The sequence below is a fragment of the Rhinolophus ferrumequinum genome, assembly GCF_004115265.2.
Source record: "Rhinolophus ferrumequinum isolate MPI-CBG mRhiFer1 chromosome 5 unlocalized genomic scaffold, mRhiFer1_v1.p scaffold_110_arrow_ctg1, whole genome shotgun sequence".
NCBI classification, from domain to species: Eukaryota; Metazoa; Chordata; class Mammalia; order Chiroptera; family Rhinolophidae; genus Rhinolophus; species Rhinolophus ferrumequinum.
Genome location: NW_022680355.1, coordinates 3057008 through 3072874, shown reverse-complemented (window position 1 = coordinate 3072874; position 15867 = coordinate 3057008). Strand labels below are relative to the sequence as shown.

General features: G+C 40.5%; 1 protein-coding gene across 1 annotated transcript in view; it reads left to right on the top strand.

The window, feature by feature from the left end:
- Positions 1–15867, top strand: part of CUBN (cubilin) — a 237059-nt gene that overhangs the window by 116511 nt on the left and 104681 nt on the right. The window contains 3 exon segments of the mRNA XM_033100508.1: positions 10702–10861; positions 12573–12686; positions 14474–14584. Coding sequence (XP_032956399.1) covers positions 10702–10861; positions 12573–12686; positions 14474–14584 — 385 coding nt within the window.

The window sequence follows — 15867 nt, the reverse complement described above, 5'->3', positions numbered from 1 at the left end:
TGACACATTGGGACTGTGCTGTGCAGAGTTCACTCTGTGGCACAATTATTGATACACAATCTCACTATTTTGAGCCACATGAGAACTTAGATAATATCGCAGAAGTGCCTTTTCTAGAATTACATGTTGCTGTAATGAAAAAAAGAGAGAAACTGGATTTTCTGACTTCTGTTGAAAAGGTGATGGCATCCCAGGGAGCTAATCAGAAAGCTGGGCTGGCACTCAGGTTTCAACTCATTTGATAATGGGTTTGCTCAGTCCCTTTTGAGTGGTCAGTGTAATTAACCTCCAGCTCTCCTGAATGACACGTTCTGAGTCGTTCTTGCCAAGGCAGCAAGTGGGACCCATTGGCTGGGCATGACCCTGTATAGTCAGCACGAAAACGGCTCCATTATGCCTCCTTTCAGGTAGGCTGAGTTTTAAAGAGACTTCCGGCAGACAGTTTACTGGCTTAATTAGAGTCTTTTTTCTGAGCCTCAAATTCGTGTAGGCCTATAGGTTCTTATTGATCTCTGGGAAATGCTGGCTGTATAGCTCAGTGTGAGAGCGGGGAGAGCCTTTAGTTCAGTAGCCCCTCTGGCCCCTGGAGACTCCGACCTCTGATTTCAGCATCCTCTTTGCTCAGCGCAATGGAATGTGGGCCTTGTGAAAATCAGCAAGAAACTGATAAAAGCTAGCAGACCACAGTCCAGATCCAGCCTCTCATTTGGGGAAAACATACTCTAGGCCCAGCGAGGCTAGTACAAAGGAAGGGCACACGGTGAGTAAGTGTTTTCCTTTCTGAAGTTCTCTGTACTCTGATGTAGGAGAAAGAAAGCAAAGTGTCCGATTTGAACTGAAGAAAGCCAGAGGCCCCACCTAAAGCTGCAGTGTCTGTTGTTATTCACATTGTTTGACAACACGGGGCAGGGTGGAACAGGGCAAACACAGAATGCACTTTCCACATTTTGTTTTCTTTTCTCAAGACACTACCCATGATGTGTTTCCTTTCAAAACACTGATCATTCCCAAAACAGAGCAAACAGACACAGGAATAACAGAACTCAGTGCTTCAAAGAGACAGTGGAAACAATTCTTTCTTAAATATTTATTGTTTTACAAATAAATCCAAGACAGAAATCAATCTCTTCCTCTTCCCTCCTCTTCTCCCTCCCTGCTCACTGCAGAAAATGTAGTTTCCACTTGATAATCGAGGATGAGCTCTGCTGATCTCTTCAAAATGTGTCATTTGTGACTTGCTTTTGATAACGTGCTTAGCCATGTTGCATCCCAGCGCCAAACTGGTCACCAAAAGCTGTACCAATACTCTCCATCCTCAAAGCAAAGAATAACAGAATGGAAGCCACAGTTCTCCATCTGTGGACACAGGCTTTGCTTTGTTTGCATGTCAGCTAAGAATCTCCTTAAATGCTTGTTTATTTGTGGGGAAAAAAAAAGACCTTCTTGGATTTCTCTTCATGTTAGCATTGGTGTTACTGCTTGGAACAACTGCCAATCATTAGAGTTTACAGTCTCCTGTAAACTTGGAAGACGGAGAGCTGTAACGTAGAAGAAAGAAATAGAACTGACAATGTCCTGACATGAGCTGTGGGGCTGTGAATTTAACTTGGTATTTAATTTCAGACGAGCGTAGCTGGAAAATATCACTGACTGCGGAAACCAACGCTTCCTACTTCCGCTCCCCTAAGAAAAGCTGCTATCATGAGTAATACTTTCATTTCCGTGCTCACATTTACGACTTTAAGAGCTTGGACAATTTCCTGAGGGATCCCTCTCCCTGTCACTGAATATGTCCTCTATCTTAGAGCAGTTCACATTCCCAAAGGGAAATTCCATCAGCAGCTGTGCCACCATATGTAATACGTGAAAATATTTCATAGACTCTCATCCTCAAAATTGACTTTGCTCCCTGATGGAAGTGATCTTTTCTGCACCCTTAAATATCTTATCCTCCACCACATTTTTTTTTTTTTACGCTGATAAGCTTTAAGGCAATCCGAAGCAGTAGACATGTGTTGCAAGGAATTTAAAATGAAGTACAGAGTCAAGACCCATTTGAAAGCTGAATTAGGCCAGGAGTGAGGTGAAAAAAGAGACCATGCAGGACCAGACAGTTAGGTTGGGGTTACAGCAGGAAAGCATGAGGAGTGGATTTATATCTGCATGCAGGAACAGAACCAAGTTTAGGAATCCCAAGTTTAGGTTTAGTTGGCCCCAGACACTGGGCCCTTTGTTACACAGTCCGCTAACTTAGCCGCGCTGGGAATGCCGAGCGTGTCCAGGGCATGGAATGCGTGACAGGTGCCAACCACTCTGACATCCGCGGGGGGCCCAAATAAGACTTTCTAAAATGCCACGAAGGATGCTTCATTGCAGGTCTGGACACGTGAGAGGAGACTTCCATTTGTTCTCGAGAGCTCCCATGGTTACCTTGCTAGGAGACCATGAATATCCCACTTCGCTTCACAGAATCATGGTCTCTCATTATTTTCAATGAATAATACTTGATTTCGTCTTTTCGGTTGGCTTAATGATAATCAATGTCAGATGGACGTGATCAAATGGATACTGGTTCTACCTACTCAGTGTACAACTGTTAGCAAGTCACGTCTATGTTTTCTGACTGAAAAGTGGAAGTGTAAGAAGGATTGCATTTTTAAAAATGTATTTCAAGCATTTATCAGTGTCTGGTACAGATAATGTTAGCTGCTACTCCTAATTTTTCTGTTACTATTACTCCTGCTTCTATTACTATTCATACTATGTTAAAGGTCTTCACTTATCTTTTTCAAAATTGTGAACCTTAGGTACACAGGATGGGATTCATAATCCTCAGTGCATTGCTAACTATCCTCATTAGTTCATAAACACATTCACTTTATTTTATCTTAAAGTGTTTTAAAACCTTAAAATATATTTTATATATATATATATAATACATTTTTTTCACACATTCTTCAATGTATCATCTCAGTGAAGTTTATCACATCAAAACTGTGTTATTCTGATACCTTCTAAAAGGTTCACAGCGCTGAAAATGAAAATAAAAGCATACTCATATTCATTCATAATTTACGTGGAAATTAGCAACTCTGAAGCTAAGGGGAAGCATTGTCCTTGGGGATTCTAAAATACTTTGTGTGTCTTGCTTTTGAATTAAAATCGTTTCTTCTTACTCCAATGTATAATAATTTTAACCCCCACATTTGATTGGTTTATTTTCTTCCCGAGCATGATGCAAATTCATAACACAAGAAGATAGAAGCCTCAGTGGGAATATTCCAACCTCCCACCGACTCGCCAACAATCTGAGGGAATGTATTCCCGTGTTTAGAAGGGAAAATGCAGTCATTGCTGAGGAAGCTGCTGTCCGTTTCCCACTTCAGTCATGTGCTTCGGGCAGTACGTGATGACTGTTAGTAAGTTATCACGAGTCAATCAGCCAGGGGTTTGATCATAGGCAGGGGCTGCGGGAGGAAGTGCCATGCCGGGCGCTGCCTCCCTGTCAGGCGCTTGCTCTTCAGCTCGCAAGCAAAGTGTCAGTGATGGCTCGTCTTTATTTGGTGCAATCTTAAAAAGTATTGGAACCCTCAGCTTTCCTTTGGTATTGGATTTCACGTTTTACAAAGAACACCCTTCACGGTGGCAGTTGTTTTGGAGACTGAATTGAAGGGGGCACCAATTCAGGCAGGGAGAATTTCAGGCTGCTGTGGTGACCTAGGCAGGAGGACACCAAGAGGAGACCAAGGAGGGGCAGGGCGGAGAGGAGAGGAGGCAGGAAGGGATCCAAGGGATACACCAGAGAGAGACCTGACAGCACGCCAGGATCCACGGGATTGGGGGAATAAAGGAGAGATTTACAGTGGCTGAGCAATTGGGTATGTGGTTCTGGCATTTACTGAGGCAGGAAATGAAGGTGAAGGAGGAATTGGGGGTGGGGGGGGCTGGGAGATGACTTCAGTTTGAAGGTTTATGGAACCATACAAGCCCTGAGGTCTGGAATGCCGTTGGACATACGAGCCTGGAGCTTGGAGAGAGGTCTAGTACAGTTGTAGATGCTGGCTAACTAACAAATATCTTGGAGGTCTTCAAATGGAAGCATATTCATTTAACTTGATGCATTCTCAGGCAGCGAAAGGCCAGATTAAGTGGTATTACCATCCATCTGGCTTAGTTCCTGCAAGACTGTTACATGGCTAGCATGTTGTCATGTCTCTGTGTGGTTGTTTACACGTCTGACTGGCTGAACATTTAAACATTTTAAATATACACGTTCTTTAAAAATTTTACGTGCTCCTCATATTACATTTTTAAAGTACCGAAAACAAGAAATAAGAAATCAATGCCATCCAAAATACTGCAGTGCAGAGACAAGTAATTAAAATCATTTCCTGTACAAGCGTACATATAAACATACACGTGTACACTTACACACACATAAACATAGACAGTTAAGGTAATACTGCATGTCATTTTGTATCCTACCTTTTTCACATAGTATTATTTAATATATTTATTCTTAAAAGTAGTTTCTTTGGCTATATAGTCAATTACATGGACAGACCAGAATTGAGTTAACCATTAGCTTATGATTGACCACTTAGATAACTTCTGGATTTTTTTTCTTATGGTAATAATGCTATGAAGAGCATATTTATATGTGAATTTTAGTTTCATTTCCTATTATTTCTTTAAATAGATTCTCTTTTCATTATTGAACAGTCTATTATGAAATATTTTAAGTATAGCCTAAACAATGCATGCATATAAAGTACATAATGAACAAAACATTTCACTGACCAGACTTGCCACATCTTAATATTTTGCCCTATTTGCTTCAAGTTTTCTGTTTTTGTTTTACCTAAGAAGAAATAAATTGCTGAAGAGACAGTGGAGACCCATGTGTGGCCCACACAGATATCATTCCCTGCCCCTATCCCAGAGGAAGCCACTTAGGAGAATTGGGGTTCATGATTCCCATGGCTATTTTTTAAATTAAAGTATGCTTGACCTACAATGTTATATTAGTGTCAGCTGTACAACATAGTAATTTTACATTTTATACCTCATATGATAACCGCAATAAGTCTAATAACCATCTGTCACTGTACAAAGTTATCACAGTATTATCGACTATATTCCCTATGCTATACATTACATCCCCATGACTAATTTATTTTATAACTGTGTGGAGAAGTGAGGAGACAAAGAAGAGGTACTCACCCAGGTGTCCATTTCTTGCCACTGTTAAAATTCAAGCCCTCTGTCTCTTACTTCTTCTTCTTCTTATGGCTGTTTTCCCTTTTTCTCTACCCCTTGTTAAGAGAAAGTTGGAATTTGGAACTCTTTCCTTAATTTCTTCAAAATACCACACACTTGAGACTCTTTTGTGTAGTAGACTTTGACTAAATATTTTAGGCACTGGCAGGTGGTGACTGCAAAAAGCAGGCTGGCAGTTGAATTAAACTGTAATATTAGACTTCCTTGTCTTTAAAAATCCACTGTTCATTCCTTCCTCAATCCCGTACTTCCCTCCCCTTGCATTAGTTATCTTTTGCTCCATAGTAAATTATCCCAAAACTTAATGGCTTAAAACAACAGCATTTCCAGTTTCTGTGTCAGGTATCCAGGTATGGCTTACCTGGGCCTTTCCTAGCTCACTCATATGGTTGTTGGCAGGATTGAATTCCTTACAGACCATTGGCTAGAGGCCTCCCTCATCTCCTTGCCATGAAGACCTCTCTATAGAATATCTCATAGCACAGAACTTGCTTCATCAGAGGCAGCAAAATAGAGTGCAAGAGACAGTGCCAACATGAGGGCAAGTGCGCACAAGATGGAAGAGTCCATCTGTCACAACCTGATCGTGGAAGTGAAATCCTATTTCTTTGGCTGTAATCTATGTATTACAAGGGCATGAATCATTGGAGCCAGGTCAGAGGTTGCCACCCCCATAATCCCACTTGCGTAATTACCATGTATTGCATGTCCTACTCATGTTCCCACCTCATCTGATATTGCTGGAAAATGCCCACCCTTGGAGCTCTTTTTGTATTTGCTTTTATAGCTCTCTAGTTCCATTCCTCATTTCTTTTAATATTTTTTTTAATTGGGGGATATTGGGGAACAGTGTGTTTCTCCAGGGCCTGTCAGCTCCAAGTCATTGTCCTTCAATCTAGTTGTGGAGGACGCAGCTCAACTCCAAGTCCAGTCGCCGTTTTCAATCTTAGTTGCAGAGGGGCAGCCCACCATCCCATGTGGGAATCGAACCAGCAACCCTGTTGTTCAGAGCTGGCGCTCTAACCAACTGAGCCGTCCGGCTGCCCCAAAAACCTTATACTCATTTCTTAAACAGCAATTTACCTATCACTCTGCCTGGCTTTAATAGTAGAAGCTAATGTCTATTAGGTAATTATTATGTGCCAGGAACTATCCTAAGTACTTTATATCCTTTAATTCATTTAATTCTGATGAACAGTATGAGCTATGTATTCAGGTCCCCTTTACAGATTAGGAAGCCGAGGGATAGAGAGCAGGGGAACTTGCCCACAGTCACATAAAATAATCTCTCTCCTTTCACAGTTATTCTCTGAGAGCCTGTGAGGTGTTTTGCTAAGTAAAGACTGTTTTTTTTCTCTCTAAGAGGAATTCTGGCACCAGCTTCTAAATAATGTATACTGTTAAATAATACATATTTCTATCATCATTAAGTGTATGGGAAGGCAAAAGTTTCCCTTTGCTTGGCTCCTTTATTTTCTCAAACTACCGGACCTTAGGACTCTGACCATAAGCCTCTTTAAATATCATCAGAAAGGTGTACTGGTCCCTCTCCCAAATGTTTTTCCTCCCCGTATCACTTTATGACACATGTGAACTTTGAAAAAGGGTTGACATTTACCCAAATGTCATTAAGATATTAATGCATCAAGTATTAAAATTAATAAATGTTTGGCTCAGTTCTAACTTCTGGCTCGAGCTTAGAATGTGGGGTGCCCAATAGCACCGTATATGTCATGTGTTCTGAATACTCTGGGCCCTGGGCATGTGTCTGTTGTCCTCTGCCCACCTTCCGCCTTCCATGTCCTCTGACAACTGGTACCAGGCTGGTACAGCCAGTGAGAAGGCACCTGGGAGCTGTGTGTGTGGCCCGGCCTGTGTCCTGTGATTGGACCCTCCTGCATTGCCCTTTGGGCTCAGTTAGTAGGAAGTCTTCCCACAAAGCAGCCCCCAACAGACCTTTACCATGCTGTGCCTCTTTTACCCACTGTTGTGACTGCTATGCATTTACATACTGCAATCCATGAGAGAGAGGACAGATTTTTCCTGCCTCTGGATTTCCCTCAACCCTCATCCTCGTGCTTAGAGGCCATATACTCTTATATATGCTTTCCATTTACTCATTTGTACATCAAACTTTTGTTGTCTGTTATGTGGCAGGTTCTGTTCTTTTAAAAAGTCTCCTATTTTTATATTACAACATTAACATTTTGTACTTTGATTGTGTTGCTGGCATTTGGATGTTTTACAAAACTCTGGATACTTTCTAAAGAGACTAACTTTTCTGTAGAAAGTAGATGACCCCTTAACCAGCTCTGTCTGTTTTGACAGCCCCTGTAATTGTAACTCCCAAGGATGGTGGCCACTTTTTTGTTTGTGGATTCAACTTCAAAATTGTATTTTACTAACATCAGATCAGAAAATCAATTCCCAGGTCTAGAAAACTCTCGGCAATGGACTCAGATAAAAATTGTGTACCTATAGGTTATATAAATATGTTATACATGTAGCCAGTATGATAAATTAGTAGTGTAATTTGCTAGCTCTGCCTTGGGCGCTAAAAGGGAAATGTATATTGATAATTTTCATGACTTTAAAATTTTAAATAAATGGGAACAAGTTTTCTCATAATTTCTTCCTTGCAATTTTTTTCTTATACTTTTAAAATTAGAACTTAAATTTGTTTGATATTACAACTGTAAAGAATACTCTCAAATAAAAGAATTGCTATTCCAAACTTAAAAAAAAAATCCACTGTCTCCTTGATAACCTGAGGTGTTATACTTTCATACAATAACAATTAAGTGCATGTAACTTAATAACTCTCAGAAGCATTTTAAAGAAAAGTAACATATATAATGTAGAATTTGGAGAGAAAAAAAATTGATTTCCTGACTCTGCTATTCATGATCTTGGATCACTAGCTTCATGATCTTGGATCACTAACGCCCATTGGATGAGACAATAGTTGAATAGCTAATACACTGTTGAGTCTCACTTTCTTCATTAAAAGCATCGCATGGTGTTGAGGACTAGGTTTGGGTGTATGTGATAGTACTCGTACAGTTAATCAAGTTTACGGTGCAGGGACATTAGGAAACTTACCTTGGATCCATTCCTTGGGAAGCAATGTTTCAGCTATATGAACTTCAGCAGAGGTCTTGTCATTCCAGGTTCTCTGGGGTGGGGGAGGCCCGGGAAACACGTAGACCCCCCTGAAAGGAGTGCCTCTCAAAGGGTTTCCAGGGCAATGGCTCATTCACGTACTTTCTTAAGTTTCCAGCCTTAACTTTCTGCCTTACTTTTTAAAAATTTTTCCTTACAAGGATTGCAACCATTCAGAGATGAAAGGAGAACTTATAAAGGCAAGGAACAATATCTATTTACTCACTAGACCTCTGAATTTAGGGAGAAATCAGGGACACCAGAAGAGTCTTGCCTTTTTTTGAGTGACTTGTAAAAAATCCTCTGAATGAGTGTGTTGTTGTTATTTGGTGAGGGTGTCTATGTACCTCACAGAACCCCAGTATCCACTGGAATTTGAGAAATGTTGTTGTTAACAAACAAACAAACAAATTATCTTAAGAAAAGCAAGTCGTCTTGTATAAGTAGTCTTGACCAAGAAACAATTGGTATATTGCCCAAACCCTGTAACCTAGACGTTCTAGAAGGTATTCTCTAAAGCAAGATAGTATTAATATAACGTTACTGGAATCTAGGTTGTTAAGATTTCACCTTAGGAAAGTAGGAAGCCAAGTATAGAGATGATAAAGTCTTGAATTGAACCAATGATGGTAATATTTGAGAGTAGGCTGACATGTAAATGTAGTAAGAGGTTTTGTACTGATGATTTATATGTTATTTTGACTACTATTTAAGGTGTCCAAAGTGTTCAAAAGAAGCAGTCATACTAGATTGGACACTACGTTTTGAATTGGTTAAGAAAATGTAATTTAGTTTTTAATCCATCTTGAAATGTTGAATAAAAATCAGTTTTAATGTTTTGTTTGTTGAATATATAGGTCTAAAATGTGAACGGTAAGTGTAAAAAAGAAAAAGAAGAAAGGAAATAATTGCTGCTCCAGAATGCATTTATTTAAAATTCATTGTTGTAAAATCTTTAGCCCCCTTATGAGAGAGCTAAAAATTCTATTAACGTTTGACTCGTGTACTTATATACTATATAAAACCGAGAATAGCCTCCCAATCATACTTACATTCTAAAGAGAACACTGATTGTAATCATCACTAGATGTTTAAAGTCATTAGTGTGTATCTTCCTTGCATTAAATACTTGAACTTTTAATTTTTTCCCAAGACTTTTTATTATATATAAATGAAAATTTATTTTGAATGAAACAGCCATATTTTAATTTCATAGTTTAATCCCACTCTGGTGATAGGCCCCTGGCCTACTTTATTGATATCGTGCGTTGGATGACATGAGAGTTTCAATTCTGTACTCTAGAATCTAGCTGTTTGCTTCAACATGACCTGCTCCCTCTTAGGAATTGTGCGGCTTGGCCACATTGCTTATACTCTTTGTACATCAGTTGTCCTCATGTTGAAAATGGAGGGATTGTTGGGAGGAGAAAATGAGACAGTATACATGAAGGGCTGAATCCAGTTCCTGGCTCATAGTAAGCACTGAATGAGTGGTTGCTATTATTATTATCACCCAAAGGAAAAGAACTCATAGACTCCTGCTTGACACATAAGAGCATTAAAAAATTCACACCAGACACACAGAGTTCCAAGAAAATAAGCAAGCTTGAATTTCACAAACCAGTACAGCAATTTTGGGTGCATGTAATGTAAGCTCTATTCCATTGGTAAGTTTGGGAGGTCACCTTGTCCCAGCATAGCACTGGGCAGACACAGAGCCCAATATATTTTCTTAATTTTATGAGGTAATTTTCTAAAGCAGACTCACATCTCACTGTATCATTTGAATGAATTCTGCCATTTCTCCTACTTGACCATGGCCCTATGAAGAACAAAAAGTGCTAGCAAATGTTGGGTTTCAGAAAACGAATGGTTACCCATCATTGTTTTTCATCAGTTTGCTCCTGTATTCATTCTTGCCACAGACATTTTCAGCACATATTGGAGGTGTGGCCTGTGGTGTGACTGCTCTGGAATCAGGGAGGGTGGAGCGCTATTTAAGCAATGGCGTTTATAAAGACATCTGGAGGTCTAATAGCGGTTCTGGCAAGAGGCCCTCCAACTGGAATCTCTAGTGTCCCTAGAAATAGCCCAAGACTCAGACATGCCTGTGGAACGACAACAAAATAAAGCACTAGATCCCGCAAATGTGTTGTTTTCCACTAGCTCACCAATGTGCAGATAGTCCATGGGACTTGGGCCTCCTAGTTGTAAGTATGAAGTTCTGAACCATTATTTTCCCTGTTGTCTTTTTTGTAGGCATATGATGGTCTAAGCTCCACCACTGCCCGCCTTGCTGGTGTGTGTGGAAGACAGCAGCTCACTAACCCAGTCATCTCTTCAGGAAACAGCCTCTTTGTGAGGTTTCAGTCTGGCCCTTCCAGACAGAACCGGGGCTTCCGAGCTCGTTTCAGGCAAGGCAAGTACCATGTGGGCCTCCCCGAGGCACAGGCCATCTGTTTTGAAAAGTGCCCCTGTTGGTGCTGTAATAAAATGAGACTGGCCTTTAGAAATTGATCCCAGCTTTGTACTTACACAGTAATTTGAATAGAACCAAAACACTGTGATTTGCCAGTATTCCAATTGTTGATCCTTTCAATTTACCCTTGTCTAACTTAGAGGGTGCTAACTTCCTTTGGATCTCTGTAGCTCTCAAACAAGTTTCAGAATGATACTTAAAAGTAGCTTTTACTAGAGATACGATTTTTGAAAGTGTCCAAATCCATTCATCCATAATAAATCACCTAGCATTTATCCTAGGTTTTATGCTAGAAGGAGATGCACCACTGTAAATTACAAGACTTTCTTGGAATGTACTCTGATTCTAATCCTCAAGGCATTTGTGAACCCTGCCACTGTCCACCCAAAGAACCAATGTTTTCCACTGTGTTCTTGAATCACCACTGTTCAGTTTTTCTTGTTAGACCTTTTCATCTGGTCTTTTATCTGGTCTTTCTTAGAGATTTACCCTCTATCTCACTGTCAGAGATGGAACCCAGGTTGTTGGTCTGCTTCAGTATGCCTCTGATTTTTATTCAGATGATCCTTGTTATTTCAGATAAGTTTAGTCCATTTAGTCATTTAGTCTGGTTCAGTGCCTTTGCTTATATTCCAGGCATAGCTTCTGGATCGAGGGCTCCCAAAGACACACTGTACACTCTGGAGCAAAACAGACTGCATAAATCAATCACTCTTTGCACTTTCAAAGAAAGAACAGTTTCTTCACCCATTTTTTTTCCATTTAATTAATCACTTATGCTTTGCTTCAGAGTAAAAAAACAAAAAAAGTTCCCAGTAGGTCTTCTCTTGGACACTTATAACAGCTTTCTCAACCTCCTCAATCTCACCCATGCTTCCTCCATTGCCTTCAAAGTCAACTCGCCAAAACCCTGCTCTGGTCACACTCTTGAGAGTGCCAACATCTGTGTTGGCACCATGCTGCTTTGGGAATGGAGCCCGAGGTCCTCCAGATGTTACCCAAGGGCCCAGGAACCTGCCCGATCTATTCTCCAGTATCGCTTCTGACACTCCCCAAGTGCCCTGTGCTTCAGCCAAGTCTGTGTAGATGCGGTTCTTACCCTCCTCTATGTTTTGTTCAGGCTGCCCTCCCCCTGGCCTACTCTTCCACACCCCCAGTTTCTTCCTTCGGCCACTGTCTCCTTCGTGAGACGCCTCTTACATTCACTGGCTACAAGCTCTTCTCCTGCACTTCCATAGAGCTTTGCACTTCTCTGATAATCCTTATGAAGTCTTATTCAATTGCGTATTGATTTTCCTAGAAAAAGAAGTCCATAAAGATATTATTCCTATACCTATAATTTATGAGTAGGCAGAGTAAGTGAATCAGTGCCACAGTTTTGTTTGAGTGACTCAGGCAATTCATAGTCATTTAATCTGTTGTTCTATGTCACTCCCCACTTCCTGTGATTGAAGAATGTTGTTAGAAAGGTACAGTGTGTTCCCATTCTCTTATGGTTTATGTGCAGCTTCTTTGTCAAAGTACTTCCTTGGTCTGCATGTCAGAAATAAGGAAAACTCAGTTATGTTTTCATTCATCAAGTACTTGCTTTACACAGTCAGTGGAAATCAAAAGTCAATGATGTGTGTGTGTGTGTCTCTGTGTTCCTCAGCCTGTGGAGGCTACATCCTCACCAACTCATTTGATACGATATCCTCTCCATTGTTCCCTGCCAAGTATCCAAACAATCAGAACTGCAGCTGGATAATTCAAGCTCAACCTCCATGTAAGTAACAAAAAGGAAAAAGAAAAGAAACCAGGATGGATGGTGTCTGTGGGAAAGTCCATCTATGACTAATAATGTTCTTATCTTCCCGGTGGTAACAATTGATGGCCTTCATCTTCCTTTTTCGGAAGTCCCAATTCCTGATGTGCTCGAGAACAAGCATTTCCTGATCTGATAGGGAAGTAATTTCTATTCTTAATTTCAAATTTGTTTGAAGTTTCAAGGCCTAGCAAAGAAAAAAAACAAGAACAAAAAAAATTTTAAAAAACCCAAACCTATAACCTTGTTATATTGACCCGCATGTGGGATGGGAATAATTAAAAATAATTGATAAATATATTGTTTTTGACATGTGTGCCTCGAGTGTAGTTGATGCACAAGACTGTTGCTAAAGGAGTAAAGAATAAGAACCACAAACTGAAAAATTAATGACTCGTAGTTTGGGAATGCAGTGTCATGAGCTTACTGATCTTTAATCAAAGCAGAAGCTAATTATAAAACCCAGTCTCTCCTGGAATGCATGTATTAAAAGTAAAAAATCCCAGCGTAGGCCTGGAAGGAACACTTAATCAGTGCTTGCATGATTTTATTTTTGGAATCCTAGAATCTTATTTTCTGACCTGGTAACAATCTGGTGGTAAAAATTACTTTCCACATTCTACACACCAAGAAAAGGAGGGGACCCTTACGGACTCAAGCAACGTGACCAGAGTATCGTCTGGGGCCCTCATGGATTTTGTTTCAGATGAGCCCTGCCCTTCCTTGAGGTTTTCAGGAAAAATTAATGATTTCAGACATTGTGTGGGAAAGGCAGTAAGTTCTTGACTTCTCTCTATAATTAATGACCTGTGTGACAATAGACGAGTCGCTTAAGCTAATGAAGCCCCGTTAGCTAATCTGAAAAATGCAGTTTGGCTTCGATATCCTCTAACACTTCTCCTAGGGATGCTAAGAGTTAACAGATAGATATCTTTACTGGCTTGCATACGATTTGGAGGTTGGTGATGTAATTCTTAGCCAGTTGCAGCCTGGGAGCATGGAGCCCCAGAGAAAGTTGCCAGCCTGCAGGAGACTGAACCTTAGGTAAAGAGGCCCCCTGCCTTGAGCCCAGCAGTTCTGCACCTAAGGATAATTTCTAATGAGTTGTAAAGCATTTAGGTGAAAGATCTCACTGGTTCAAAGAGAGCAACAAGAAAAGATCCTCTTCTGAAGACTAGGGCCCCAGGAAGAACAAAAGAAAACTATACCCAGGCACTTGGTGTTCTGCAAGCAATTCAAAGCTTTCTTTATAAATGACTCTGGACCTTCAGGGCCCTGGCTCTGGCCTTGAAGTAAAACTGGCAGTGCTAGGATACATGTGCCCGGGAGAAAAGAGAATCTTATTTACAAACACACAGAAAGAATCAGGATTTAAGAGAACTGATCTACAGAGAAAAATACTTGGGAGAAGAACACAGCAATGGCTGATACAAAAATGTGTAAAGACTATATATTCCAACAAGCCATTGCCCGCAGGCCAAGGAGTGAACCTACCTGGGAGTCCCCTTCTTTACTTGCATTTCCGATTCTATAGGCATATTCAAAAACATCAATTCTGTCGCTCGTCAGAGGAAACCTTTCAGCAGAGTAGCGGTCCCTTTCTATCTTCATCCATTCGACCCCTGTACAAATCTGCCAAATCATTTCTTCCACGGTGAACCCACAGGTGAAATCGTCAGAGGTAGAATTTCTCTTCCTGTGTTTATTTGCCAGTACTTTATTAAATAGCCTTCTCTTTTTCCTTACAGTCAATCATATTACCCTCTCCTTCACCCACTTTGGACTTGAAAGCAGCACAATGTGTACCCGAGACTTCTTAGAAATTTTGGATGGTGGTTATGATGACGCGCCCCTCCGAGGTACTGCGGTGTTTACTCATGTACATCTGTGGCCTGGGCTGTGTTTTATTTATAGTCTAACATATGTGTATGCTGTCATTCAAGGTTAGAATGTTTCCAATAAAAACAAAGAGCAGCATAAGCCAAATAAAGATAATTAGGGGGTAAGAAAGCAGGATTTAATGTGTGGATTCAAGAATCTCAGTTTGTTCATACGCGAGGATGTGAACAGTTGCTTTGTTTGTTTGTTTGTTTGTTTGTTTTCATTGAAAAGTTGCCACCACTGTAGATAGTAGTGAAATGCAGTCCACCCCAGGGTTCGATAATATTCTGTGAGAAATTTCTTGTTAATAGTTGACCACAGTTCTGATATTCTTCACATTGGGCATTTCCCCTCCCTGGTTTTGTCCTCAGTGGAAAAAAGCAAACAAAAAAAGTCATACGTAAATAAATAATCTGGAATTCGGTTTCTAAGACATCTCAATCAAACCAAACATCGCCGCTGTCTGGTTTCTGAAATGTCATCAAGCAAAATAATCTCAGGTGATTTCAACTTCCTCCATGAGTCCCTCATCGTGTTTGAGCGGCTCTTCCTGAACTAGAAGACGGGCTCCCTCTGGAGGAGGGACTTTGTTTTACTCGTTGCTTTATTCCCGGTGCCCAGCACAGAGCCTGAGACAATAGGGGACAATGCTTTATGATTTTTATCTGTAAGCATTTGATCGAAGATGAGGGTATATTAATTATTTAACAAACACTTACGTAGAGCTCTCCTTGTACTGAGTACTAGTCTATGCACTTAGTAAATAGTAACCTTCAACCTTCATACCTTTATGATGTGGGTTTCATGATTTCTGATATTCTCGTTTCTCAAGTGGGGAAACTGAGGCACAGAGAACTTAAGTAACTTACCCAGGTCCCGTAGCTAGTAAATGGCAGAGCTAGGAGTTGCATCTAGGTATCCCGGTTCTGGCAGCCAGGCTTCCCTCTGCCGCAGTACTTTGCTTTTAAGTATTAGTATGTTTATTTGTGCAGGTTCCTACCGTGCTAGAGATGTTAGCATTAGTTGCATTTAGAGCCAGGTCACCTACATTTTCCTTGTCTCCTCATGTTCGTTATCATGTTTATACATGATCTCCCCCGGGCTTGTATTTATAGTTCACTTTCAATTCTCAGGCGTTTTCTCCAACACTGACCTTGATTCAAATGCTTCTCCTAATCGTGATGTCTTCTGTTCACTTGGGTCTCTTGTGTTCACGTGATACCTGTGTGCTAGAAATAGTGGCCTATGCTGTATCATCGTC